This window comes from Phyllobates terribilis, unplaced genomic scaffold, assembly GCF_046119375.1.
Source record: "Phyllobates terribilis strain yellow unplaced genomic scaffold, ASM4611937v1 Scaffold_2__4_contigs__length_985480577, whole genome shotgun sequence".
Lineage (NCBI taxonomy): Eukaryota > Metazoa > Chordata > Amphibia > Anura > Dendrobatidae > Phyllobates > Phyllobates terribilis.
The window spans coordinates 772,535,965-772,563,559 of record NW_027362762.1 but is presented as its reverse complement, the minus strand read 5'-3'; the positions used below and the strand labels follow the sequence as shown (position 1 = coordinate 772,563,559).

Below are 27,595 nucleotides of genomic sequence, written 5' to 3'. Positions count from 1 at the left end.
CTACAAAAATATTAATTTTATTATGGACCACTCTTTAATTTTAATTTTAAAAAGCATAAAAAATTGGACAGTGCAATATATTACATTGATCAACAAAGATTTTGTTAAATGAGTACTGTCGGTTGTACTTAAAGCATTTTTGTGTGCTGATTCCAAATTTGCAATCATAATTTTCCTATCGGGCACCAATTTTCCATAATTTAGCTTTTTCCAATTTAGCCTTTATTGCCCCCCCCCCATAAATTACTTTCACTCTTTAGATGCTGAGATTGTTATAACTTTGCAATGTTCTTATGAAGTCAGTTTGTTTTCATACTTTGGTAACAAACACAGTTCTGAGTTATTTCCAAAGTTGACTAATCTTAAGGATTTGCAAATTTTTACATAACAAAAAGCTTCATTTTCTCACTGTACTTTGTGAATATCAGTTGTAGTTTTATTGCTAAGTTCTCTTTTACTTTAAACTGTTATTATAATAAATGTAATTTTAATTCTGTTGTTCTTATGCCATGGGACAATTTGTTAAACATGTCACACAGTTGTGTAAACCATCTCAACAACTTTGATATATTTGTGGAGAAGTGACTTTAAAAACACAGAGAAGAATCATAATCAGTGTGAATGTACAATTTTCATAGTCATGAAAATACAGAAAAATCTTTAAATGAGAAGGTGTGTCCAAAATTTTGGTCTGTACTGTATGTATATATATATATATATATATATATATATATATATATACTGTATTTATATATATATAGAGTAAAAAAAATATATAAAAGAGTTTTTCGCATATATATAGTAAATCTAAGCCGTCGTTCCTTGAAATTATATGCCATATCAAGACAACGTCCATGGTTAGTACCTCTAGACCACGGAGGTATCTGATAGTTGGTTGTCATTATTTAGTCATTTTTTTCATTTTTTAAGAGGGATACTACTGTATGAACGCATTAGCAAGGATTAGCATAATTAAAGTGTATGTTCATGGTGTAACCCTGACAAGTTTCTGCATATGCTTCCTATCTTGTCTGTATCCCTATTGTCAGGATGAAATATAAATATGCTTCATGTCACCAATAAAGCCAAAGCAGTGATTAAATTAAATTAACTGCATCAAGAGGAAAGGGTATGATAGTATTTTGTGCTCCTCCTAAGATCTAATTTCACATGGTTTACTATCCCGGATAGAAGGGATAATGAAAATGGGTACTCAATGATCCGGTAAGTCTGTTGGATATATACGATGGAAACTCCTCTTGTGCAACGCGTGTTGCAGTACAGTCTGAAATATTTTTGCTCCATTAGGGGGTGATAACCCGGCAAATAAAGATTTGAACTGACATGGGCTGCTCTCTTCTATGTTTTTGATGATTGTGGATCGCACTGGCATGTTGCGGTCCTGAGTGATAAGAAAGCCTATGACCACACCGGAGCATTGTGGCTAGGTGTGGGAGATCACTTATTGAATGGAATTGACGGATATCTTTTTGAGAGTGCAGGAAGGAAGATGGCTAAAGAGGAATTGGAAGTGGGACCCATGGTGACGGGAGGCCCCAGGAGATGAAAGGGAATGTTGAGCCACCATAATATTGTTAATGTAACAAGTGTTGACAAGGCGCTGTACTGCAACATCTTAACAAGTAAGAGGGGATATTGGGCCTTTTTGGCGTTTAAAGAAAGGAACTTTGCTGTGACCAATATTTTAGGTGGTTTTTAGAGAAAGGTCTCTGTGATCTCATTTAAGCCTCTTGGTTTCAGTGTATCCAATTTGTATATTCAGTAGATCTCTTTTCTGTTGAGAGTTTGAATTCTGTTAGGGGTGATATCCGAAATATGCTCTATAGGCATGATTTTCAAGCTGCTGAAATCTTTGTTATGTTGATGGGCCATATGCCGGGATAGCCTATGTTTGAGGAAACTCGTGACCCCATTGTGTCTATGAGCATTCATCCTTTTGTGAAAAGGTTGTGTGGTCCTACCTATATATTGTTTACCACAAGGGCACTCTATTAAATATATAATAAAGTCTGTGTCGCAGGACATATTATGATTAATTTTGAACCCTTCCCAAGTCAATGATGAGACGAAGGTGTCAGTCCCATGTATGATTTTTCTGAAGCACTTACAATTCCTTTTCCCTCATTTGGTGATAATTTTTTTCTCTTTATTAGATTTTGTTTCATCTTTTTTCTCCATGTGGGTGGAAAGGATTCTGTTGGGAGCTAGAAAGTTTCTGAGGGTAGGTGCCCTTCTATAGATAATGGATGGTTTCTTAGGTAGGATTTCCCTGAGAATGGGATCATTTAGTAAGATGAACCAATTCTTTTGCAGAATTTCTCTAAACAGTTTATGTTGACAGTTATAGGTGGTGATAAACTTCACACTATGTTCAAAATCTGTATTTTTTATTTTGGAACCCATGAGGAGGGAATCCTGGCTACAGGTGTCTCTTACTTTTTCAAAGGAACCCCTGACTAATTCCCTGGGGTACCCTTGTTGAAGAAATTTCTTTTCAGAGTACTTAATTGGTCTTTGAAGTCTGATTCTGAGCTAGAGTTCCTCCTAATTCTCTGAAATTGGTTATATGGAATATTGCGCAGCCATTTATTGTAGTGTCCACTGTTGTAGTGGATATAACTGTTAGTGTCTACTTTTTTAAAGAAAGTTTTAGTGTGGATGTTTTGAAGCTCTACAAACAGTGTGAGATCTAGAAAGTTAATACTGTCTTTGCCGAGTTCAGAGTTGAAAGTAATGCCCCATCGATTGTTGTTGAACTCTGTGAAAGCTAACGGTTCTATAACGCTCCTATTGATAATAAAAAACAAATCATCAATGTATCTTTGAAAAAAAACAATCCCCTTCCAAAAGGGGCCTCCATATATGAACACAAGTTCAAACACCCCCATAAAGATGTTAGCAAAAGTGGGTGCGATATTTGACCCCATTGCAGTCCTTTTAATTTGGTGGTATGTGCAATTGGAGGAAGGTGTAAAAATTATTACTTAGAATGAATGAAAACCCGCCTGTATGAATGATTTGTGCGGGGGATGAATGGGCATCTTCCGTGATTATGTACTCTATGCATAGGAGACCAATTTCCCAGTCGATGTTTGTGTATAATGATGTGACATCTAGGGACAAAAAAAATATATGTATCTTCCCATTTTATGTTCTTGGTGAGTTTGATGAGATGACTCGAATCAGCAAGATAACCCCTTAAATTTTTAACATGGGGCTGCAGGAGAATGTCAATATATTCTTCTAAATTGCTGGTTATGATCGGTCTCCAGGGTCTCTCCGGGGGTCTGTCAATATTCTTATGTATTTTTGGTAAGTGATAATAGAAGGGCATGCGTGGGTTTTTTATTAGCAAAAATTTTTCCTCATTTTCATTTAGGACCCCTTCGTCGAAGCCCTTTCTAATGAGTTTGACATATGTCGCTTGGATTTGTTCTAAGGGGTTGTGATAGATTTCTCTATATGTTCTCTCAGTCAGAATTCTATTTGCTTCCTCTATGTAATCATTGTAATTTGGTATCACAATTCCTCCCTCCTTGTCAGCTGATCTAATTACTATGTTTTTGTTACCCTGAAGGTTTAGAAGGGCTTTTCTTTCTCCATTGGTGAGGTTTCTATTTTTCCGGAGTATTGGGGTTTCTGTTAGTTTTTTGAAGTTTATGCATGATGACCTCATTAAAAGTATGAATTTGGTGGCTTAAGCTCTCTACAGGATAAAACTTGGATTTGCTTTTTAAATGAGCGTGCAGTGTGTCTCCACAGACCGGATTTATGTCTATGTGAGCAGTGTCAGTTGTGGGCTTGTTGGCGAAGTGCCTTTTCAGGGAGAGTTTTCTCGCAAAGGCTTGTAGATCTAAAAAAATTTCGAAATCTTTGTTCTTGTAAGTGGGGCAAAAAGATAATCCTTTGGATAGTAAGGCAGTATCATGTTCACTAAGTGTAATGGACGACAGGTTATATATATTGGATTTAACTGTTATGCGAGGCTCTATTTCTCTACGAGTCTTCTTATGTTTGCATCTTCCTCTATTCCCTCTTTTGTGTTTTTCCTTTTCCCTAGTCTCTTGAAATAATAATCTAGTGTTTCGTGTGCGGGGACCAGTACCAGGGGTAAAAAATTAGTTACACATGTGGTGCAATTCTTCTGAGTGTTATCGATTAGCTTGGTGGTGTTAATAGGAAATTGCAGAGGTGTCTCTACCTCCACATTGGTGGTCTGACCTGCAGGTGCAGAAGTGGATCCATCAGGAGTACAGTGTATGGAAAAATTCAGAAAATTGGTAATATCCGTTGGTGTCGTATTAAGTGAATTCCCTTCATTGAGTGAAAGTTCACTTATGATGCTGAGGGATTTCCTCCTCTCCTCTTGTATGAGACTAATCTGTTGTTTCATTTCTTCTAAATTCTTCTTTGTTTTTGCTAGTGTTTGATAGGCCACTAGGGATTGGGCAGTCCTGGAGGAACTCCGACCAACAGGGCTGCGGTCAGGAGAGAATAGAATAATGGGGCTGGCAACCGTTGTGTTGTTTGGTGTCAGTGCCTTGGAGGTGACGTAGACCTAGCAGAGGGATTTATACTGATACTTTTGTGGGTTGGAGCATTCCCTGTTCTGGCTGCCTCTTTAGGGATCATGCCCGTTTCTATGGAAGGCAGATCCGATAATTTATTTGTGAAGTTTGTAATGGAATCATTTTTTTGCAAAGGTGCAGTGTGAAACGCAGGGGATCTATAGTGATACCGGTATGGAGTGGGGTATTTTCCCTCCTTGTTTTTTTGGGCATCATGTTTGTTTTAAATTAAAAAAAAAAAAAAAGCTGCTGACATTTTGGCACCAGTTTTTTTGCACTTACCATGGTATATATGTTCCCTGCTGCTAACCTCTCTTAAGCTATACACTTGAAGAAGTGGATGGGACGTCCACGAAACGAGTGTGTTTTTAGCTTGTCAAAGGAATAAATCTATCACAAAAGGACTGGATCCTGTATAATCTAATTTAACGGAGGAGCACGGAATTACTGACACCTTTCATCATTCTTCTACATTGCTAACCACCAAGGTTTGGTGTCTCCAGCAGCCCTCTCTCACACTTAATACATGAGTTGTGCATGTCTCAACCCCGCAAGGTAAGCACATTCTCATTTAATAATTTTGTTTGCCTGGGTAACAGCACTATTGCGCCCCCGTTCTTATTTCTTTGTAGAAGCAAATATTATTAAAATATTATTTTACACAAACAAAGGCACTCACTGTTATTTGTAAGATTACATTTATATTCGTTTGTAAAGATACAGCAGAAAGATACACCATTGCATCACTGCAGCGGCAGAAACTCACACAAATAAAGCCCTTTAGTAAACCAAATTTTTTGCTACAATACTCCTTCAAATGTAGTAAAACTTTAGCATAATAGTAGTAAAAGTATTAGCTGATGTTAACCTCCTCATCGCAAATACATCTATTTACTTACGGTTTTGTCACAATTAAGTCACTGTGTGATTTTCTGCTACGCCACTTTCATCATTCATTTTGGTGCTGAACCAGGAAAAGACTTAATTTGGCAAAACTTTCTCCATTTGAATATATGTTAGCTCTCATAATTGCCATTCATATTTAGTACAAGTTGTCAAAGATTTGAATAAAAGGGTGCCACTGTTGTCTATAGACTGGAGTCTGATTATACAGCTCGTTGCAAAAAAATTAAATAAATAAAATGATGCCCCTTAAAACTTTAACAGGCATTTTTCAACGCTTATATTTATGATGTGATGAATACTATGTACAATTTTAGTTCTACTTCTTATTTCATTAAATGCACAGAGCCCAAAATGAACCTTTTAGTCTGGAATGTTGAAGCCAAAAGCTCCATAGAATTGTAGTTGTCATGCTGCTTGTCTTGAGGTTTTATGGTACAATTCAAGGACATACTGTATTTCCCTTGTCATTCAAGTATTAAGAAAGATTCTAACAGCTTACTATTTTGAACTAGATATTGAAAAATGGACTGAGATACCAGAACAAGTTTACCTTCACGATTATACCTGTAGACCTATTTTTCTTTATGTAGACTTATGCATTAAGTGAAAGATTAAATGTATTTTGTAGAATCCTTACTAAGAAGAATATCAGCATTAATTATAGAGAACAAAAAGAATTATCAGTAAAGTTGAGAGTATAATAATGGTTGACTTACCAAGAATACCTAATCTGTAGTTGACTGTAATGACAATGACATTTCCATGACTTGCAAGTATACTCCCATCAATCATGTTTCCAGTACCCTCCATGTAGGAACCTCCATGGATGTAAACCATAACTGGTTTCTTATTATTTGGATCATGGATATCTAAAAGAAAGTATACGTAAGGATCACATAGTTCAAAAATTGCGATTTCTTATATTTGCGCAATGTAATATTTCCAGTAAAAAAAGATATTAACACCCAGCTTCAGTTTTCAATTATGCTTTATGAAACCCATTTTGTTTATCATAGGCAAGAAAATTTGCATATTTACTAGTACATTACATTTGCTCTACCATTATGAAGAAAGGAAAATATTCAAAATACCATTTACCTCTTTTAACCATATGTCAAACCTGCACAGTATAACAACAAAATAGAAAGGTTTGACTCTCTTGTACTTCTGGGTTTGACTTAGAAATACTGCATCAGCATTGATTCACATAGGCAGTCACATTCATTCTAGAATATAGTGTTTTTTTATTTTTATTCTACTGACTGAATACTTTATACCTTTTCATAAACTTTGACAGCACCATAATATTTTTTTATGAAAACCACCTAAGGCTACATCCATACATTCAAGTGACACGTTCAACTGCTGTCCAGTTTTTTCTGGAACTGGACACTAACTCACTAAATCTCACTAAATTAGAATATAATCAAAAAGTTAATTTATTTCAATTCTTCAATACAAAAAGTGAAACTCATATATTATATAGAGTCATTATAAGCAGAGTGATCTATTTCAAGTGTTTATTTCTGTTAATTGTGATGATTATTGCTTATAGCCAATGAAAACACAAAAGTCAATTTCTCAGTAAATTAAAATAATTAACAAAAAACACCTTCAAAGGCTTCCTAAGCATTTCAAAAGGTCCCTTAGTCTATTTCAGTAGGCTCCACAATCATGGGGAAGACTGGTAACTTGACAGATTTCCAGAAGGCAGTCATTGACACACTCCACAAGGTCCCAGAGTTCCAATTTTAGGAAATCAAAGTTCCAGAGTCTGGAGGAAGAATGGAGAGGCACACAATCCAAGCTACTTGAGGTGTAGTGTGAAGCTTCCACAATCAGTAATAGTTTGGGGAGCCATGTCATCTGCTGGTGTAGGTCCACTGTGTTTTATGAAGACTAAAGTCAGCACAGCCATCTACCAGAATATTTTGGAGCACTTCATGTTTCCCTCTGCCTAAAAGTATTTTGGAGATGGAAATTTCATTCTCTAGCAGGACTTGGCACCTGTCCACACTGCCAAAAGTACCAATACCTGGTTTAAAAACAACAGTATCACTGTGCTTGATTGGCCAGCAAACTTGCCAGACCTTAACCCCATAGAGAATCTATGGGGTATTGTCAAGATGAAGATGAGAGACACCAGACCCAACAATACAGATGAGCTGAAGGCTGCTATCAAAGCAACCTGGGCTTCCATAACACCTCAGCAGTGCCACAAGCTGATCGCCCCATGCCATGCCACTTTGATGCAGTAATTGTTGCAAAAGGAGCCCCAACCAATTATTGAGTGCATTTACTGAACATACATTTCAGTAGGCCAACATTTCAGATTTTAAAAACATTTTTCAAGCTGTTGTTATAAATATTCTAATTTACTGAGATAATGACTTTTGTGTTTTCATTGGCTGTAAGCCATAATCATCAACATTAACAGAAATAAACACTTGAAATGGATCACTCTGTTTGTAATGACTCTATATAATATATGAGTCTCACTTTTTGTATTGAAGAACTGAAAAAATTAACTTTTTGATGATATTCTAATTTAGTGAGATGCATCTGTACATCAGTTTTATAAATGGGTCCATATTTTCAGTTGGTGATACACAGAGCATGTACTATTCTCATCAGTTTTCAGACACGGATGAAACTAGGAACATATACTTAGTTCTTCGGAATTCCATATGTTTCATCAATTTTAGCTAATATGTAGGTGTCAATGGATAAAAAAGTTGTCTTTCCAGTGAAAAAGAAGGATGAGAAAAAAACTTATATAACTAGGGTGCAACTAAGATGTAACTAGGATGAAACCTGAGAAAAAAAATCAGCCCGTTGATCTTAGATGGGAACATGTGTGAATCTAGCCTTATTTTAGATATTTTTTAATATCTAAATGCTTAGCTTCTGCAGTAGCTGCTGCTTTTGGTCACTATAAATATTTACTAGGTGGTTATATTCTTACCACATTTGTGCACTTTAACACACATACTGTTATATTCTCTTATACTACTTTTCTGTGATATCTAGCAAATAAGTGTCTGTTTTTCCATTTTTTTATTTTTTATGACCAATAAAATACAGTTAAAACCTTGTACTCCATTCTGCAACAATTATTTCTATATCAAACACATTTTTATGTTGGTAGGACTAGTAACAGCAATTTGGATTCACAGTGGCATTTTTATTTGTTTTATTAGTTATTTTTTCTTTTTTCAACCTTATTTATTCATTGTATTTGACATTTTTTTTTCACATCGTGCCATGCCCCCCATAATATCATAAAAGACCTTTGGGGAGCATTTCAAGGTTTCAAAATATATATTTTCATCTTATATCTTATTGGCAAATTGTTGTAGTTTTTTCCATATATGCAGTATGTTGCAATAGGATCTAGCAAACTCAAATAGATAAAATCAGTGTTTATTCCAGAATTGTTAAAAGCATCTTCATCTTTCCATAAAAAGATTAGGCCAAAGATCTATAAGACATGGGAGTTATTTTGACCATTGAACTCTCTGGTTCTTAGTCATAACTAAGTTTAAAGTTTTGAAATGCGTAATAGCTCCCATGCCTTATAGACAATTTTGCCTAATATTTTTATGGAATGTACACTAATGAAGATGTTTTTAACAATCTATATATATAATCGTCTTATCCCGTCTGTCTGTCTGTCTTTCTGGCTGGCTGTCTCTCTGTCTATCCAGGAAATCCCGCATCGCAGATTGGTCCAGCCGCGGCCAATCAGCGACGCGGGATTTGAGAAAAAGATTGCGGCCGTTAGCGGCTCATCTGCAGGACGGAGGTCAGCGGCGATGCAGCTGGGAGATGAAGCAGCGCGAGGCGCTCATCTCCCGGCTGCTTGCACCAAAAGGACCCCGACCGGCGGCGCCGCTGACCTCCATGTGGCTACCGTCTGGAGATCAGCGGCTTGGCCCGCTGATCTCCCGACGGCAAGTGTGAACGGAGGAGCGGGGAGCGGCGCTGCTGGTCGGGATACTTCTGCTGCGAGCAGCCGCTCATCTCCCGTCTTCTCGCAGTGGAAGTAGCCGCACAGGCAGCGCCACAGCTCGGTCCTCACTATTATGATACGCTGATTGGTCGCGGTCGTTTAAAGCGATGTTTAAATTTGGCGCCAATCTCGCTGATTGGTCACGGTTGGCCGTGACCTATCAGCAGAGCGGAATTTAAATTTGGTGCATATCTCGCTGATTGGTTGCGGTCGGCCGGCGACCACGACCAATCAGCAGAGTGTTGATTAAATTTGGCACCAATCAGCAGAGCGTTGTTTAAATTTGGCGCCAATCTCGCTAATTGGTCACGGCTGGCCGGCGGCCGCGACCAATCAGCAGAGCGGTGTTTAAATTTGGCGCCAATCTCGCTGATTGGTCGCGGTCGGCCGGTGGCCGCAACCAATCAGCAGAGCGGTGTTTAAATTTTGCGCCAATCTCGCTGATTGGTTGCGGCCGGCCACGACCAATCAGCGATTTTGGCGCCAAATTTAAACACTGCTCTGCTGATTGGTCGTGGTCACCGGCCGCAACCAATCAGCATTATTGGCGCCAAATTTAAACCCCGCTCTGCTGATTGGTCGCGACCGCAGGCCACGACCAATCAGCGATATTGGCGCCAAATTTAAACACCGTTTTGCTGATTGGTCACGGTCGCGACTAATCAGCGACTTTATCGCCAAATTTAAACAAGCTCGCAAGTCCTCACTAACACAGTTCACCGATTGGTCGCGGCCGCCACCCGTGACCAATCACCGATATTGCCGCCAAATTTAAAACACCGTTTTGCTGATTGGTTGCGGTTGCCGGCCGCGACCAATCAGCGATTTTGGCGCCAAATTTAAACAACGTTCTGCTGTTTGCGCCCGGTCGGCCGCGTACATATTCTAGAATACCCGATGCGTTAGAATCGGGCCACCATCTAGTTTTGAAATAAACATTGATTTTATATATTCACATGTGCTGGATCCCTTACACATTGGAACCTTCTGTGTGGGATTGACTCTCCCAAATGCTCCTGTGTATCGTGTTTTCTTTGTTTATTATATGTCTCTCATCATTTTGTTACCAGAGAAACAGACAACTTGTGTTTGTGTGCGTGTGCACTAAAATATTATTTTCTTTAATGTTTTCATTATGCAATTTATTAATCTTTTTTATATATTTACTGTTATTATAGGGAACACAGAACCATCACACATAGTATGACGACCCCACAGCAAGTTCCATCATTATAATTAGAGATGAGCGTTGTTCTACTCGAACTGTTCGCCAATCTCAAATTCGAGCTGTTTTGGGCGGTGTTCGAGCCGTTCGGCGAACACGAACAATTTGAGAAAAATTCGGCTGTTCGAGGTTATGTTCGATAACTGTTCGTGCACCAAAATCATAACTGGATTTTTTCTCAGTAATGATGAAAATTAATGTTAATACGCAGTTTGAGTGTACAGCGGGGTGGGGGGAGGGGCAGGGGGTGGATCTCTGCAGGAACAATGAAGATCTCCATTTTTTTTTTCTCTTTCCCGCATTTACAGTGGGGAGGTGCAATCTGTCAGCCTATCAGCAGCGCACACACGGAGCGAAGTGCTTTTTTTCACACAAGCAAGGGCATGTGTCATTGGCAGTGTATGTCACATGTCCTTGCCCTATAAGACCAAGCCATTTTCCCCGTCGCCACCATTTTCTCACTGCTGCAGCTGTGTGTTAGACGGTACCGCTGTTGCTGTGTGCGCTATACCTTGTTAATTTCAAGCCAATTTTCGCACAAATCTACAGATAGCTTGGGAGTAGGGAATAGTTGTGATTGCAGTCCTTTTAAGGACTAGGTTACAGCATTTCCTATGACTTTTATCTGGCAGGTCTGTGCTCTTAAATAGATAGGTTGTGGGAGTAAAGATTAATTGTAATTGGAGTCCTTTTCAGGACTAGGTTACATCAGTTCCTATCAGTTTTTGCCAGGCAGGTCTGTGCCAGTGCTGTGCAAGTTTTTTTCACAGCATTTGGCTGAATCTAGCAAAGCTAATCCTTTTTGGCCTATTGCAGAGTGTGTTAGTCAGTGGAGTAGCCTATCTGTGTTGCAAGATATACCACCTGTGTATAGAATACCAATTTTTTTACTGCACCTAGTGAAGTAAAATCTTTTGGGCATAGCATCATTCTATTAGTCCATCTATACTGACCTCCATCAGGTTGCAAATTGAATATAATTTTTTTCTGCATCTAGCTCTGAAAAAATATTGGGCTTCTAGCTGTGTGTGGGACTTGTTGTATTAGTCCATCTATACTGACCTCATTCAGGTTGCAAACTGAATCTATTTTTTTCTGCATCTACCTCTGAAAAAATATTGGGCTTCTAGCTGTGTGTGGGACTTGTTCTATTAATCCATCTATACAGACCTCCATCAGGTTACAAACTGAATATATTTTTTTCTGCATCTACCTCTGAAAAAATATGTGGCCTTCTAGTAGTGTGTGGGACTTTCTCTATTAGTCCATCTATACTGACCTCCATCAGGTTGCAAACTGAATATTATTTTTTTCTGCATCTAGATCTGAAAAAATATTTGGCCTTCTAGCAGTGTGTGGGACTTTCTCTATTAGTCCATCTATACTGACCTCCATCAGGTTGCAAATTCAAAATAATTTTTTGTCTGCATCTTGCTCTGAAAAAATATTGGGCTTCTAGCTGTGTGTGGGACTTGTTCTATTAGTCCATCTATACTGACCTCCATCAGGTTGCAAATTAAAAATAATTTTTATCTGCATCTACAGTACCTCTGAAAAAATATTTGGCCTTCTAGCTGTGTGTGGGACTTGTTCTATTAGTCCATCTATACTGACCTCCATCAGGTTGCAAATTGAATATAATTTTTATCTGCATGTAGCTCTGAAAAAATATTTGGCCTTCTAGCAGTGTGTGGGACTTTCTCTATTAGTCCATCTATACTGACCTCCATCAGGTTGCAAATTAAAAATAATTTTTATCTGCATCTACCTCTGAAAAAATATTTGGGCTTCTAGCTGTGTGTGGGACTTGTTCTATTAATCCATCTATACAGACCTCCATCAGGTTGCAAACTGAATATATTTTTTTCTGCATCTACCTCTGAAAAAATATTGGGCTTCTAGCTGTGTGTGGGACTTGTTGTATTAGTCCATCTATACTGACCTCCATCAGGTTGCAAACTGAATATATTTTTTTCTGCATCTACCTCTGAAAAAATATTGGGCTTCTAGCTGTGTGTGGGACTTGTTCTATTAATCCATCTATACAGACCTCCATCAGGTTGCAAACTGAATATATTTTTTTCTGCATCTACCTCTGAAAAAATATGTGGCCTTCTAGCAGTGTGTGGGACTTTCTCTATTAGTCCATCTATACTGACCTCCATCAGGTTGCAAACTGAATATAATTTTTTTCTGCATCTAGATCTGAAAAAATATTTGGCCTTCTAGCAGTGTGTGGGACTTGTTGTATTAGTCCATCTATACTGACCTCCATCAGGTTGCAAATTGAATATAATTTTTATCTGCATCTAGCTCTGAAAAAATATTTGGCCTTCTAGCAGTGTGTGGGACTTTCTCTATTAGTCCATCTATACTGACCTCCATCAGGTTGCAAATTAAAAATAATTTTTATCTACATCTACCTCTGAAAAAATATTTGGGCTTCTAGCTGTGTGTGGGACTTGTTCTATTAATCCATCTACACAGACCTCCCTCAGGTTGCAAACTGAATATATTTTTTTCTGCATCTCCCTCTGAAAAAATATTGGGCTTCTAGCTGTGTTTGGGACTTGTTGTATTAGTCCATCTATACTGACCTCCATCAGGTTGCAAACTGAATATATTTTTTTCTGCATCTACCTCTGAAAAAATATTGGGCTTCTAGCTGTGTGTGGGACTTCTTCTATTAATCCATCTATACAGACCTCCATCAGGTTGCAAACTGAATATATTTTTTTCTGCATCTACCTCTGAAAAAATATGTGGCCTTCTAGCAGTGTGTGGGACTTTCTCTATTAGTCCATCTATACTGACCTCCATCAGGTTGCAAATTCAAAATAATTTTTTGTCTGCATCTAGCTCTGAAAAAATATTGGGCTTCTAGCTGTGTGTGGGACTTGTTGTATTAGTCCATCTATACTGACCTCCATCAGGTTGCAAACTGAATATATTTTTTTCTGCATCTACCTCTGAAAAAATATTGGGCTTCTAGCTGTGTGTGGGACTTGTTGTATTAGTCCATCTATACTGACCTCCATCAGGTTGCAAACTGAATATATTTTTTTCTGCATCTACCTCTGAAAAAATATTGGGCTTCTAGCTGTGTGTGGGACTTGTTCTATTAATCCATCTATACAGACCTCCATCAGGTTGCAAACTGAATATATTTTTTTCTGCATCTACCTCTGAAAAAATATGTGGCCTTCTAGCAGTGTTTGGGACTTTCTCTATTAGTCCATCTATACTGACCTCCATCAGGTTGCAAACTGAATATAATTTTTTTCTGCATCTAGATCTGAAAAAATATTTGGCCTTCTAGCAGTGTGTGGGACTTTCTCTATTAGTCCATCTATACTGACCTCCATCAGGTTGCAAATTTAAAATAATTTTTTGTCTGCATCTAGCTCTGAAAAAATATTGGTCTTCTAGCTGTGTGTGGGACTTGTTGTATTAGTCCATCTATACTGACCTCAATCAGGTTGCAAATTAAAAATAATTTTTATCTGCATCTATAGTACCTCTGAAAAAATATTTGGGCTTCTAGCTGTGTGTGGGACTTGTTCTATTAGTCCATCTATACTGACCTCCATCAGGTTGCAAATTGAATATAATTTTTATCTGCATCTAGCTCTGAAAAAATATTTGGCCTTCTAGCAGTGTGTGGGACTTTCTCTATTAGTCCATCTATACTGACCTCCATCAGGTTGCAAATTAAAAATAATTTTTATCTGCATCTACCTCTGAAAAAATATTTGGGCTTCTAGCTGTGTGTGGGACTTTTTCTATTAATCCATCTATACAGACCTCCATCAGGTTGCAAACTGAATATATTTTTTTCTGCATCTCCCTCTGAAAAAATATTGGGCTTCTAGCTGTGTTTGGGACTTGTTGTATTAGTCCATCTATACTGACCTCCATCAGGTTGCAAACTGAATATATTTTTTTCTGCATCTACCTCTGAAAAAATATTGGGCTTCTAGCTGTGTGTGGGACTTCTTCTATTAATCCATCTATACAGACCTCCATCAGGTTGCAAACTGAATATATTTTTTTCTGCATCTACCTCTGAAAAAATATGTGGCCTTCTAGCAGTGTGTGGGACTTTCTCTATTAGTCCATCTATACTGACCTCCATCAGGTTGCAAACTGAATATAATTTTTTTCTGCATCTAGATCTGAAAAAATATTTCGCCTTCTAGCAGTGTGTGGGACTTTCTCTATTAGTCCATCTATACTGACCTCCATCAGGTTGCAAATTTAAAATAATTTTTTGTCTGCATCTAGCTCTGAAAAAATATTGGTCTTCTAGCTGTGTGTGGGACTTGTTGTATTAGTCCATCTATACTGACCTCAATCAGGTTGCAAATTAAAAATAATTTTTATCTGCATCTATAGTACCTCTGAAAAAATATTTGGGCTTCTAGCTGTGTGTGGGACTTGTTCTATTAGTCCATCTATACTGACCTCCATCAGGTTGCAAATTGAATATAATTTTTATCTGCATCTAGCTCTGAAAAAATATTTGGCCTTCTAGCAGTGTGTGGGACTTTCTCTATTAGTCCATCTATACTGACCTCCATCAGGTTGCAAATTAAAAATAATTTTTATCTGCATCTACCTCTGAAAAAATATTTGGGCTTCTAGCTGTGTGTGGGACTTTTTCTATTAATCCATCTATACAGACCTCCATCAGGTTGCAAACTGAATATATTTTATTCTGCATCTACCTCTCAAAAAATATTGGGCTTCTAGCTGTGTGTGGGACTTGTTGTATTAGTCCATCTATACTGACCTCCATCAGGTTGCAAACTGAATATATTTTTTTCTGCATCTACCTCTGAAAAAATATTGGGCTTCTAGCTGTGTGTGGGACTTGTTCTATTAATCAATCTATACAGACCTCCATCAGGTTGCAAACTGAATATATTTTTTTCTGCATCTACCTCTGAAAAAATATGTGGCCTTCTAGCAGTGTGTGGGACTTTCTCTATTAGTCCATCTATACTGACCTCCATCAGGTTGCAAATTCAAAATAATTTTTTGTCTGCATCTAGCTCTGAAAAAATATTGGGCTTCTAGCTGTGTGTGGGACTTGTTGTATTAGTCCATCTATACTGACCTCCATCAGGTTGCAAACTGAATATATTTTTTTCTGCATCTACCTCTGAAAAAATATTGGGCTTCTAGCTGTGTGTGGGACTTGTTGTATTAGTCCATCTATACTGACCTCCATCAGGTTGCAAACTGAATATATTTTTTTCTGCATCTACCTCTGAAAAAATATTGGGCTTCTAGCTGTGTGTGGGACTTGTTCTATTAATCCATCTATACAGACCTCCATCAGGTTGCAAACTGAATATATTTTTTTCTGCATCTACCTCTGAAAAAATATGTGGCCTTCTAGCAGTGTTTGGGACTTTCTCTATTAGTCCATCTATACTGACCTCCATCAGGTTGCAAACTGAATATAATTTTTTTCTGCATCTAGATCTGAAAAAATATTTGGCCTTCTAGCAGTGTGTGGGACTTTCTCTATTAGTCCATCTATACTGACCTCCATCAGGTTGCAAATTTAAAATAATTTTTTGTCTGCATCTAGCTCTGAAAAAATATTGGTCTTCTAGCTGTGTGTGGGACTTGTTGTATTAGTCCATCTATACTGACCTCAATCAGGTTGCAAATTAAAAATAATTTTTATCTGCATCTATAGTACCTCTGAAAAAATATTTGGGCTTCTAGCTGTGTGTGGGACTTGTTCTATTAGTCCATCTATACTGACCTCCATCAGGTTGCAAATTGAATATAATTTTTATCTGCATCTAGCTCTGAAAAAATATTTGGCCTTCTAGCAGTGTGTGGGACTTTCTCTATTAGTCCATCTATACTGACCTCCATCAGGTTGCAAATTAAAAATAATTTTTATCTGCATCTACCTCTGAAAAAATATTTGGGCTTCTAGCTGTGTGTGGGACTTTTTCTATTAATCCATCTATACAGACCTCCATCAGGTTGCAAACTGAATATATTTTTTTCTGCATCTACCTCTCAAAAAATATTGGGCTTCTAGCTGTGTGTGGGACTTGTTGTATTAGTCCATCTATACTGACCTCCATCAGGTTGCAAACTGAATATATTTTTTTCTGCATCTACCTCTGAAAAAATATTGGGCTTCTAGCTGTGTGTGGGACTTGCTCTATTAATCAATCTATACAGACCTCCATCAGGTTGCAAACTGAATATATTTTTTTCTGCATCTACCTCTGAAAAAATATGTGGCCTTCTAGCAGTGTGTGGGACTTTCTCTATTAGTCCATCTATACTGACCTCCATCAGGTTGCAAATTCAAAATAATTTTTTGTCTGCATCTAGCTCTGAAAAAATATTGGGCTTCTAGCTGTGTGTGGGACTTGTTGTATTAGTCCATCTATACTGACCTCCATCAGGTTGCAAACTGAATATATTTTTTTCTGCATCTACCTCTGAAAAAATATTGGGCTTCTAGCTGTGTGTGGGACTTGTTCTATTAATCCATCTATACAGACCTCCATCAGGTTGCAAACTGAATATATTTTTTTCTGCATCTACCTCTGAAAAAATATGTGGCCTTCTAGCAGTGTGTGGGACTTTCTCTATTAGTCCATCTATACTGACCTCCATCAGGTTGCAAATTCAAAATAATTTTTTGTCTGCATCTAGCTCTGAAAAAATATTGGGCTTCTAGCTGTGTGTGGGACTTGTTGTATTAGTCCATCTATAATGACCTCCATCAGGTTGCAAACTGAATATATTTTTTTCTGCATCTATCTCTGAAAAAATATTGGGCTTCTAGCTGTGTGTGGGACTTGTTCTATTAATCCATCTATACAGACCTCCATCAGGTTGCAAACTGAATATATTTTTTTTTGCATCTACCTCTAAAAAAATATTGGGCTTCTAGCTGTGTGTGGGACTTGTTCTATTAATCCATCTATACAGACCTCCATCAGGTTGCAAACTGAATATATTTTTTTCTGCATCTACCTCTGAAAAAATATTGGGCTTCTAGCTGTGTGTGGGACTTGTTGTATTAGTCCATCTATACTGACCTCCATCAGGTTGCAAACTGAATATATTTTTTTCTGCATCTATCTCTGAAAAAATATTGGGCTTCTAGCTGTGTGTGGGACTTGTTCTATTAATCCATCTACACAGACCTCCATCAGGTTGCAAACTGAATATATTTTTTTTTGCATCTACCTCTAAAAAAATATTGGGCTTCTAGCTGTGTGTGGGACTTGTTCTATTAATCCATCTATACAGACCTCCATCAGGTTGCAAACTGAATATATTTTTTTCTGCATCTACCTCTGAAAAAATATTGGGCTTCTAGCTGTGTGTGGGACTTGTTGTATTAGTCCATCTATACTGACCTCCATCAGGTTGCAAACTGAATATATTTTTTTCTGCATCTACCTCTGAAAAAATAGTGGGCCTTCTAGCAGTGTGTGGGACTTTCTCTATTAGTCCATCTATACTGACCTCCATCAGGTTGCAAATTCAAAATAATTTTTTGTCTGCATCAAGCTCTGAAAAAATATTGGGCTTCTAGCTGTGTGTGGGACTTGTTGTATTAGTCCATCTATACTGACCTCCATCAGGTTGCAAACTGAATATATTTTTTTCTGCATCTACCTCTGAAAAAACAGTGGGCCTTCTAGCAGTGTGTGGGACTTTCTCTATTAGTCCATCTATACTGACCTCCATCAGGTTGCAAATTCAAAATAATTTTTTGTCTGCATCAAGCTCTGAAAAAATATTGGGCTTCTAGCTGTGTGTGGGACTTGTTGTATTAGTCCATCTATACTGACCTCCATCAGGTTGCAAATTAAAAATAATTTTTATCTGCATCTACAGTACCTCTGAAAAAATATTTGGGCTTCTAGCTGTTTGTGGGACTTGTTCTATTAGTCCATCTATACTGACCTCCATCAGGTTGCAAATTGAATATAATTTTTATCTGCATCTAGCTCTGAAAAAATATTTGGCCTTCTAGCAGTGTGTGGGACTTTCTCTATTAGTCCATCTATACTGAGCTCCATAATGTTGCAAATTGAATATAATTTTTATCTGCATCTAGCTCTGAAAAGATATTTGGCCTTCTAGCAGTGTGTGGGACTTTCTCTATTAGTCCATCTATACTGACCTCCATCAGGTTGCAAATTAAAAATAATTTTTATCTGCATCTACCTCTGAAAAAATATTTGGGCTTCTAGCAGTGTGTGGGACTCATTGTATTAGGCCATCTATACCAAGCTCCACCAGCTTTGAAATTAATAATAATTTTTAGCTGCATCTATCCCTGAAAATAATTTTTCCCAATAGTGGTAGCAATAGAAATATGGGGCGCGCGCCTGGCTAACAAAAATATACGCTTCATAACACAAAACACCAGCCTAGCGCACTGCATTAATAACATGGCATCATCGTCTCTCCCAGTGCTAGGCCTACTACGCAGGCTAGTATTCCTGTGCCTAAAACACAATGTATGGGTCCGCGCTAGCCACTATGCTGAGGGGTATAAAGCTGCTGCTAACGCTTTATAACAATTCAATTGGCAGATTTTCACAGAGCTCTTCCAAAACGCCCACCCATCGGGCAACAGTTGCCCACCCTCCCTATGGGATCTAGTGGCGAATAGTTGATGCCATTAATCAGAGCGTCAGTTGCCCCGTCAACGTGGCAAGCATACGGTAAGGCATGGGAAGAGTGGACACGACTAGTAGCAGGCAGATGGGTTGACCAATGTGAACAAGCCAGATCACAAGTCGCCATAGAATTTCTCCACCAGCTAATGATGAGGGGCAGATCAGGGGCGTCAGCGCAGCGGTGTCTGACCGGAGTAGCATTTCACTTCCAACTACTGAATTGGGGAGATGTGACAAAGATTCATCATCAGACAATCCATAAAAGGGTGGAAAAGGGGTCAGCCAAGTCAGGAATGTAGACGTCCCGTCCCGTGTCACTAAAACTGATTTCTCACATCTTATCCCTAACACCATTAACATGACACTCACAATTTGAAGCAACACTAATGTCTACTGCATTTGTGATCGCCTTCTTCGGGGCGCTATGTATAAGCGAATTAGTCCCTCAATCCAAAATTACCACCAGTGGACGCTTATTACACCAGGAAGTAGTCATAGCCAATAATGCAATACGTGTACGCATACACCAATCGAAAACGGTTCCAGCGGGCAGGGGTACTTGGGTACTTCTACAACCCACAAACGGTACACTGAGTCGGGTAACAATAGTAAAAACATATCTAACCATCAGATCACAAAGTAATTTCTTCGCATCACACATTGATGGAACGCCATTATCAAGATACCTGTTCCAAGCTATATTTAATAAATGCATAACATCGGCAGGGAACCACCCCAAAGATTACGGGACACACTCATTCCGCATAGGTGCGGCCACGGAAGCAGCAAGAGCAGGACTGTCAGAAACGGAAGTTCAGAGGATAGGGAGATGGCGATCCACGTGTTTGGCGAGATACATAAGACCGGACTTGTTATCCTAACGTGGTTTGTTTCTTTTATAGGTGACGCTAAGCCAACAGTGTGAGTGATAGGCCACTCGTATATATATTGGGCACAAAAAAGGGCGAAAGTCCACCCAGGCGGGAGGAAATTAGAGTTTCATAACACATATTTCAACTGGAGAGGTATTAGAGGCCTGCTATGGCCACAGGTACTAATGGAGGTAATCAAGGTAGGGAGAGAGGCAAGAGGTCCTGTCATCTTAGTTATACAGGCCGGGGGAAACAACCTAGGTCATCACAAGAGCGCATAACTAATGGCAATAATGAAACTAGACACTGAGCGCTTCAGAGAATTTTTCACAAAATTAGCTATAGTATGGTCATAGATTGTGCGATAGCGGTATGGCAAGGTGCGCGAGACATCACGGCCATCGAATAGACAAGGCGGGTAATAAATATTCGGATGGCAAAATTTAGAAGAGACAGAGGCGGTGTAGTGATACGACACCGACAACTGGAAGGAGATAAAGCAGGCCTCACACGGCCCGACGGTGTTCACTTAATAGATATTGGACTGGACATATTCCTGTCAGGACTCCAGGACGGAGTGGAACAAGCGTTAAGAGTGATGGGTGGGGGTCAGAGTCCTGCATACGAGTACGCTGGATCCTCCGTGGCCTGGAAATAGAAAGGACATGTTGGAGAGTTACACATGTTGGCCAACCTGACGGAGTGGGGACCCAGGGCATGCTGCAACAAGCTGAATTATTTTAGAAATTAAATGCCTTTCTAATGGAATGAGTATAAAGAGTTAATAAAGCTGTGACTGATCCTCACCCATCCAGTTGTAAGAGTTACATTATTGGGTTGTCCATGAAAGGGGGGCGGTAGGGGGGCTGAGCATCTGGGTTTGGTTGGGGGTCCCCACAATCTGCCTAGGCTAGATTAATTTAAAAATTCTTATTAGATACACAGGCGGTGCAGCTTGCTTCGCAGCTGGGCTACTACGCCCAAAGTATTGCCTAGGCTAGATGCAGTTAAAAATTCTACGCTGACTAGCAGGCACTGAAGATTTGGAGCAGACCTCTGAGTAAACAGCTCTTCAGACTAAACCATCTGTGTTACCCCAAGCCATAGTGTATGTAGTTTCTTACAGTTAAAAGGGGGGGGTGCGACCCAACCCACCTGGAATTGACGATGCCAACGTCACGTAAGGCACAGCAAGGGGACTCCCAAAATTGTGGCACAGACACCACTTAACCCTAGAACGCATACCTGTGGCCTTGCAGGCCCGCCCAGTTAATTGTTTTCTATTTTCTGCAAGATTGCTTTAGTTAGAATTTTGAAACTCTAGGTATTCTTCATGTATATAGTTGTTTGTCATTTGAGTTTGAGTTATTCCATGTTATTTGCACACGGGCCTAAAGGGCCCCAGGTATGTGAAAGTGTAGATTTTTATGGTCATGCGTTCTAGGGTTAAGTGGCATCAATTGCCCCACTGTTGCTTAAAACGGTTGGTGAGGTGATTTTACCAAATCCCCAAGCTTTTAGTCTCCCAAGGATGACACAGAGGTAGAAATGTCCTTGCAAATCCATGATTTGATCATCTTTATGAACGTGAGTCTGTCTACATTCTCAGTGGACAGCCGCGTGCGCTAATCTGTCAGCACACCACCAGCAGCGCTGAACACACGTTCAGAGAGAACGCTGGCTGCATGGCATGACAAGATCTCCAAGGCGTGAGTGGCGAGCTCCGGCGATTTTTCAAGATTGGAATACCAAAATGAGCAAGGGTCCAGTGACACAGTCATGGCTTCGATGTTCACTTGGAGATTCTCCTGTACCATCCTCTCTAGGCATTGACTATGTGTCAGACTTCTTGTCTCCTGTGGCCTTGCAAAGGATGGTCTAAAAAAGTGGTGAAACGATTCCACAAAATTGCTGTTACCAGCAGATACTGTGTTACTGTTACTGTTTGAGTGATGAAGACTCGACAGTCCCACCGTTGGCAAGTTAGAACTGTGAGATTCACTACGTGCACCACTGGTGTTTTGTGGAAAAGCACATGTAAGATTCTGCAACAGATACTCCTGCATTCGTCAATACCTTTTTATGGCAGGAATTATTTCGGCAAATATACTTTTGTACCGGGGATCTAAGAGTGTGGCAACCCAGTAGTCGGGATTACTTCGAATTCTGACAATCCGGGGGTCATGTTGCAGGTAGTGCAGCAAGAAGGCACTCATGTGTCTTGCGCATCCAGAAGGACCAAGTCCTTGTTGTGTTGGTAGCGAGGTAAGAATCATGCTTCCTTCCTCTGCCCTCTCCCTCCAACCTCGCACAACAGAAATGTGATCAAGGTCTCCCTCATCTGATGAGTCTTCCATGCCCTTTGCCAGTTCGTTCTCCACTTCTTCCTCGGCTCCTGCACCTTCCTCAACAGTTTGGCTGCTACCATGCGCCCTGGTTAATCCCTCTCCCCCACCCTCCCATGCCTGCCGCCTTGGTGCTGCCAACCGTCTGGACCTTGGAGATGTTATCCCTTCCGCATACGACTCCTCCTCTACTTCCTCCACCTCCTCTTGTCCCACCACCTGACTCCGAATTCTGTTTAACATGTGCTCCAGCATGTAAATCACCGTAGTAGTCATGCTGATAATGGCATCGTCAGCACTAAACATCTTCGTTGCCATTTCAAGACTGTGCAGAAGGGTGCATAGGTCCCTGATCTGAGACCACTCCTCCAGCGTGATTTGCCCCACCTCTGGATCTCGTTGGCCCAGGCTATACGTCAGAACGTATTGCACCAGGGCTTGTCGGTGCTGCCACAGTCGCTGCAACATGTGCAGAGTTGAATTCCACCGTGTCGGCACATCGCATTTCAGCCGGTGAACTGGCAGGCCCAACGACTTCTGTAGAGATGTAAGTCATTGAACTGCGGGATTCGAACGGCGGAAGTGAGCACACAGCGACCGTGCACTCTGCAGAAGGCCATCTAGTCCGGGATAGTGGGCTAAAAATTGCTGGACAACCAGGTTCAACCCGTGAGCCATACAAGGCACATGTGTGACATTGCCCCGGCGAAGTGCCGCACCCAGGTTTGCAGCATTGTCGCACATGGCCTTCCCTGGTTGCAGGTCCAGTGGAGACAACCTTTCATGAAACTGGGTCTCCAGAGCTGACCAAAACTCCTCAGCTGTGTGACTCACATTTCCCAGACATTTCAAAGTAAACACTGATGCGTTGAGCCCTGATGCCAGCATAGTAAGGAGGTGTGCAGGATTCCTTCTGCGCAGTTAGAAAGCGGGTGACATTACCAGACAGGCTTTGGGTGCAGGTGGAGGACCGAGAGGAGGTTGAGGAGGCAGAAGCAGTGGAGGAAGTTCGAGATAAAGAGGATTAACACACAACTCGTGGGGACGGTAAGACTTGGACAGCAGCCCCTTGTCCTGCTGTCACCATAGTTACCCAGTGCCCAGTCAGCGACATGTAACGCCCCTGTCCATGCCTTCTCGTCCAAGTGTCTGTGGTGAAGTGCACCCTGTCACACACAGAGTTTCTCAAAGAAGCGGTGATGTTGTGTGCGACATGCTAGTGGAGCGCAGGCACACCTTTCTTTGAGAAGTAGTGCCGACTGGGCATCTGGTACTGGGGCACTGTGACGGACATAAGGTCTTGAAAATCCTCTGTGTCCTCCAGGTGGAAAGGCAGCATTTCTGTAGCCAACAGCTTGCAGATGGTGAAATTCAACCTCTTAGCTTTCTCATGGCTAGGAGGAAATGGTCTTTTACTTTTCCACATCTGAGGGACCGAGGGCTGGCTGTTGTGCTTAGACGGTGTTGAGTAGGGTGTCCCCGGCAACATGTTAGGTTGCCTTGATCCAAAGGTGGTGCTCTCGATGTCGGAGAGCGCTCAACACTAGCAGGTGTTTCCACTTCCCAATGAACTGACGACCTGCCAATCACACTGGCTGTTGCGGGTAAAGAGGTGGCAGGTCTGCGTCCAAAAACATGTGTGACTGCTGTCCCCCCAGTCACAGAGGATGAAGAAGCTGCGGATGCACAAGATGGGGCAGACGGTGGTTGGCCCAGCCGGCTAGGCCACATTGTAGCACAGTGAGCTTCCCACTGCAACTTATGCTTCATATCCATGTGACGGTACATGCATGAAGTACTCAAACTATGTATTTTTTGGCCTCTACTTAGCTTTTGCTGACAAATATTACAGATAACACGAGTTGGGTCATCCTTATCGATCTGAATAAATGCTCAGGCTATGCAAGGCTTAGAGCCAATGTGACCTGAAGAGCCACTACGACTTGTGGTCAGAGGAAGAGTTGTGGTTGAGGATGCAGTTGTTGACGTGCTTCCAGTACTCCGTCTCTGTTCAGGAAGGCGCAACCTAACCTCGTCGTCAATAGCATCTGTGATGCCCCGCTGCGCTTGGTATCACAGATCCTACAAGAGTGCATTGATGGAATCCTCCACAAGAGGCCCCCATAAACATTCACACATCTCCACCTTCCACCTCAGACCAGCAGAGGGCGCCCGTTAGGGATATAAATAGGGAAGGTGGAGCTAGGCAGTTCAGTTCCTCTGAAGAGTTCCTGCAGTAGAGAAGCCTAAGATAGGTCAGTCTGCAGTGGAGCTCAGTCTAGTCTAGAGAACGCAGTTAATAGTTCAGCAGTGGAGCACGAGGCTCCTGCTTGCTAGATTCAGGGAGCCCAGATAGAGCTTAAGGTGTGCCGGTGCCATAAGATCAGTGAAGCGCGGCAAGCTGCCGTTAGTGTGTATAGCCTAGTGAGGGCCCGAGTAGGCCGAAGGCGAGTGGCGAGTTTGTACATAAGGGGCAGAGGAGCTTAACCAGCTCACCCCGAAGCATTTACCGGACACAGGATCCGAGCTTACCGGTATCTCTATGACCCAGTAAGGCATAACTGGAATCCCTGGAGAACTACAAGTCCCAGGATCGCTAAGGTGCTGATATGTAACAGAGCCAGGAGACGCTTAGGCCCCGCATACTGGGAGCGTGAACTCCAAGAGAAGGCCCTACCACAAGGTCAGCCAGCGCAGGACAGAGACAAAGTTAGGCCTAGCTCCAGGCAGGTCAGAAACTTACTACGCAGAGGCAAGAAACAGGAGGCCCTACACCCGCTCATTGGGGAGGATCCTGATATGCACCCTTCACCCTACAGTGCTCCGGGATGTGCCTGAATTTCCACCAGTAAAAGGTACTGAAGTGACTACCGTGTCCGTTCCCGTTCTTGCTCTGACCCAGCTGGGTCTCGCCTGTCCTGCATTCCCCCTGCATACGCTGCCCTGAGACCTAGCTCCACCTGTGGGGAGCTATACCATCGAGCTGCCTTATCACCGGCCTCAGTGGACTGCTGCAGCGCTGGTGCTTGTCACCAGATACCACAGGTGGCGTCATGAACTCTTATAAAATTAACAATTATCCACCCTTTTAAAGAGAGACTCCAGGGTACGGGCCAGGGAGCCGACCACCGCGACATCCCCAAGGCCAGGCAAATGCCCGGGTACCGAGTCATCCCCATCCCCAGGGCTAGTCACATCCTCCTCCACCTCCTCTGCTGACCTCATCGACTGTCTGACTGTGGGTTGACAGTAAGTGGGATCTCCAACCTCGTCATCATCACCCTGTGTGTTATCACACCCGTCGCCCTCAGAGCCAACCTCTTCCTGCCCTGACCGAAAAGTCAAGTTGTCGCTCCAATCACGTATTTGAGTCTCATCATCGTCTTCATCATTGTCTCCACCAACAGGAGTTACAGTTTGGGAACAAGGGTCTACATTATGCTCAGAACCTTCTTCATCTGGTCCTGGATCCAACTTATAAAGATTCTGGGCATCGGATCAGATCATTTCCTCATCTGGATTAACAGAAGCTCTGGAGCAGACCTCCGTTTCCCAGGCTATAGTATGAGTAAACAGCTGGGCAGACTCAGCCATCTTTGTTACCCCATACTCAGACGGGCAGCTGGAGACTTGGGAGCTGTGAGGAAGCAAGTGCGATTGGGGTGACACCTCTGAGTACTGGAGTATTTGTGATGTTGAAATTGAGGTGATGGAGAGCCCACTTGAAGGAGCACTTGATATCCATTGAAACACCTGCTGTTTTTGTGCCTCATCTAGAATTTGTAGCGATGGGCGTGTCCGTAAGAATGGGATCGTATCACATTGTCCACGAAAAGAAGTCGACATCTTAGTTTGGCTGGAAGATGGTCTTTCTTCTGCAGATGTTACTCCCCCCACCGTGGGGGGCCTCGACCCACCGGCGGACAGGCACCAGTATTGGGATAGGGGGGCTGGCCGTCAGGGTCCACCGCGGCTCTGGCACAAACCCGGCGACACAGAGGTGGCACAGGCAGGAACGGACTGGCCGTGTCGGCTTCTCACTTTTTGGATTTTAGAAGGGCATGACATGCCTATATCTGTGTCTCCCCCTCCTTTAACTCCTCCACCTCTTTTCTTTTCGCATGACTATATGTACTTGTCACTTTTCCATGTGTTAGTTGTGTCTTCTGAGCAGTTTGTCAGCTTTTGGACACCTTTGAAGGTGTTTTCTATGTGTTTCTATGTGTTTTTGTTTGCCTGCCATTGGTTTTAACGGTGTTCGAAGGTGTTCGACGAACAGTTCTACGAACAGTACGGCGAACACACGGGTGTTCGACGAACCGAACCGAACTCGAACACTACGGGGGTGGCTCAACACTAATTATAATACACCCAATTCCCCCCTTCACATAGTATGAAAGTCCCACAGCACACCATACACTTTGTTGGCCACAGCAGTTCCCTCACACAGTATGATGGACAACACAGTCTCCTCCTACAAAGTATGATCGGAAACACAGCCCCAACATATTGTAATGGACCCCATAGCTTCTCCAGACAGTATTATGTACATCATGGCCCCCACCCACAGCCATACTACAATATGATGACCCTGTATAGAGATACAGTATGAAGGACCCCATATCCCAATACACATTATGATGTCCCCTACAGCCCCTAATACAAATATCAATACCACACATTATGTAGTATAGTTTCCTCATACAATATGATTGAGCCCACAGATCCCCAGATAATACAATGGCCCAACAGTCCCCCACACCCTGTATGTTGGCCCCCACAGTCCCTCTTACAATATTATTAACCCCCAGCTCTCCTACACCTTGCATGATGGCCTTCCACTTTCCATTACACCATCTCCAATGGCCCCCACAGTCTTTCACACGGTATGAAAGATCTCACAGCTCCTCACACATAGCATGATGCCCCACAGTAGCTCCCTGTTGATTGACAAAATAATAA

At 41.3% G+C, this 27,595-nt stretch overlaps 1 protein-coding gene across 4 annotated transcripts in view; it reads right to left on the bottom strand.

The window, feature by feature from the left end:
- Positions 1-27,595, bottom strand: part of NLGN4X (neuroligin 4 X-linked) — a 513,298-nt gene that overhangs the window by 179,319 nt on the left and 306,384 nt on the right. For all 4 annotated transcript variants that reach the window (XM_073667342.1, XM_073667341.1, XM_073667345.1 and 1 more), the window contains one exon: positions 6,212-6,364. In XM_073667342.1, the coding sequence (XP_073523443.1) occupies positions 6,212-6,364 (153 nt within the window). The remainder of the gene's footprint in view (positions 1-6,211; positions 6,365-27,595) is intronic.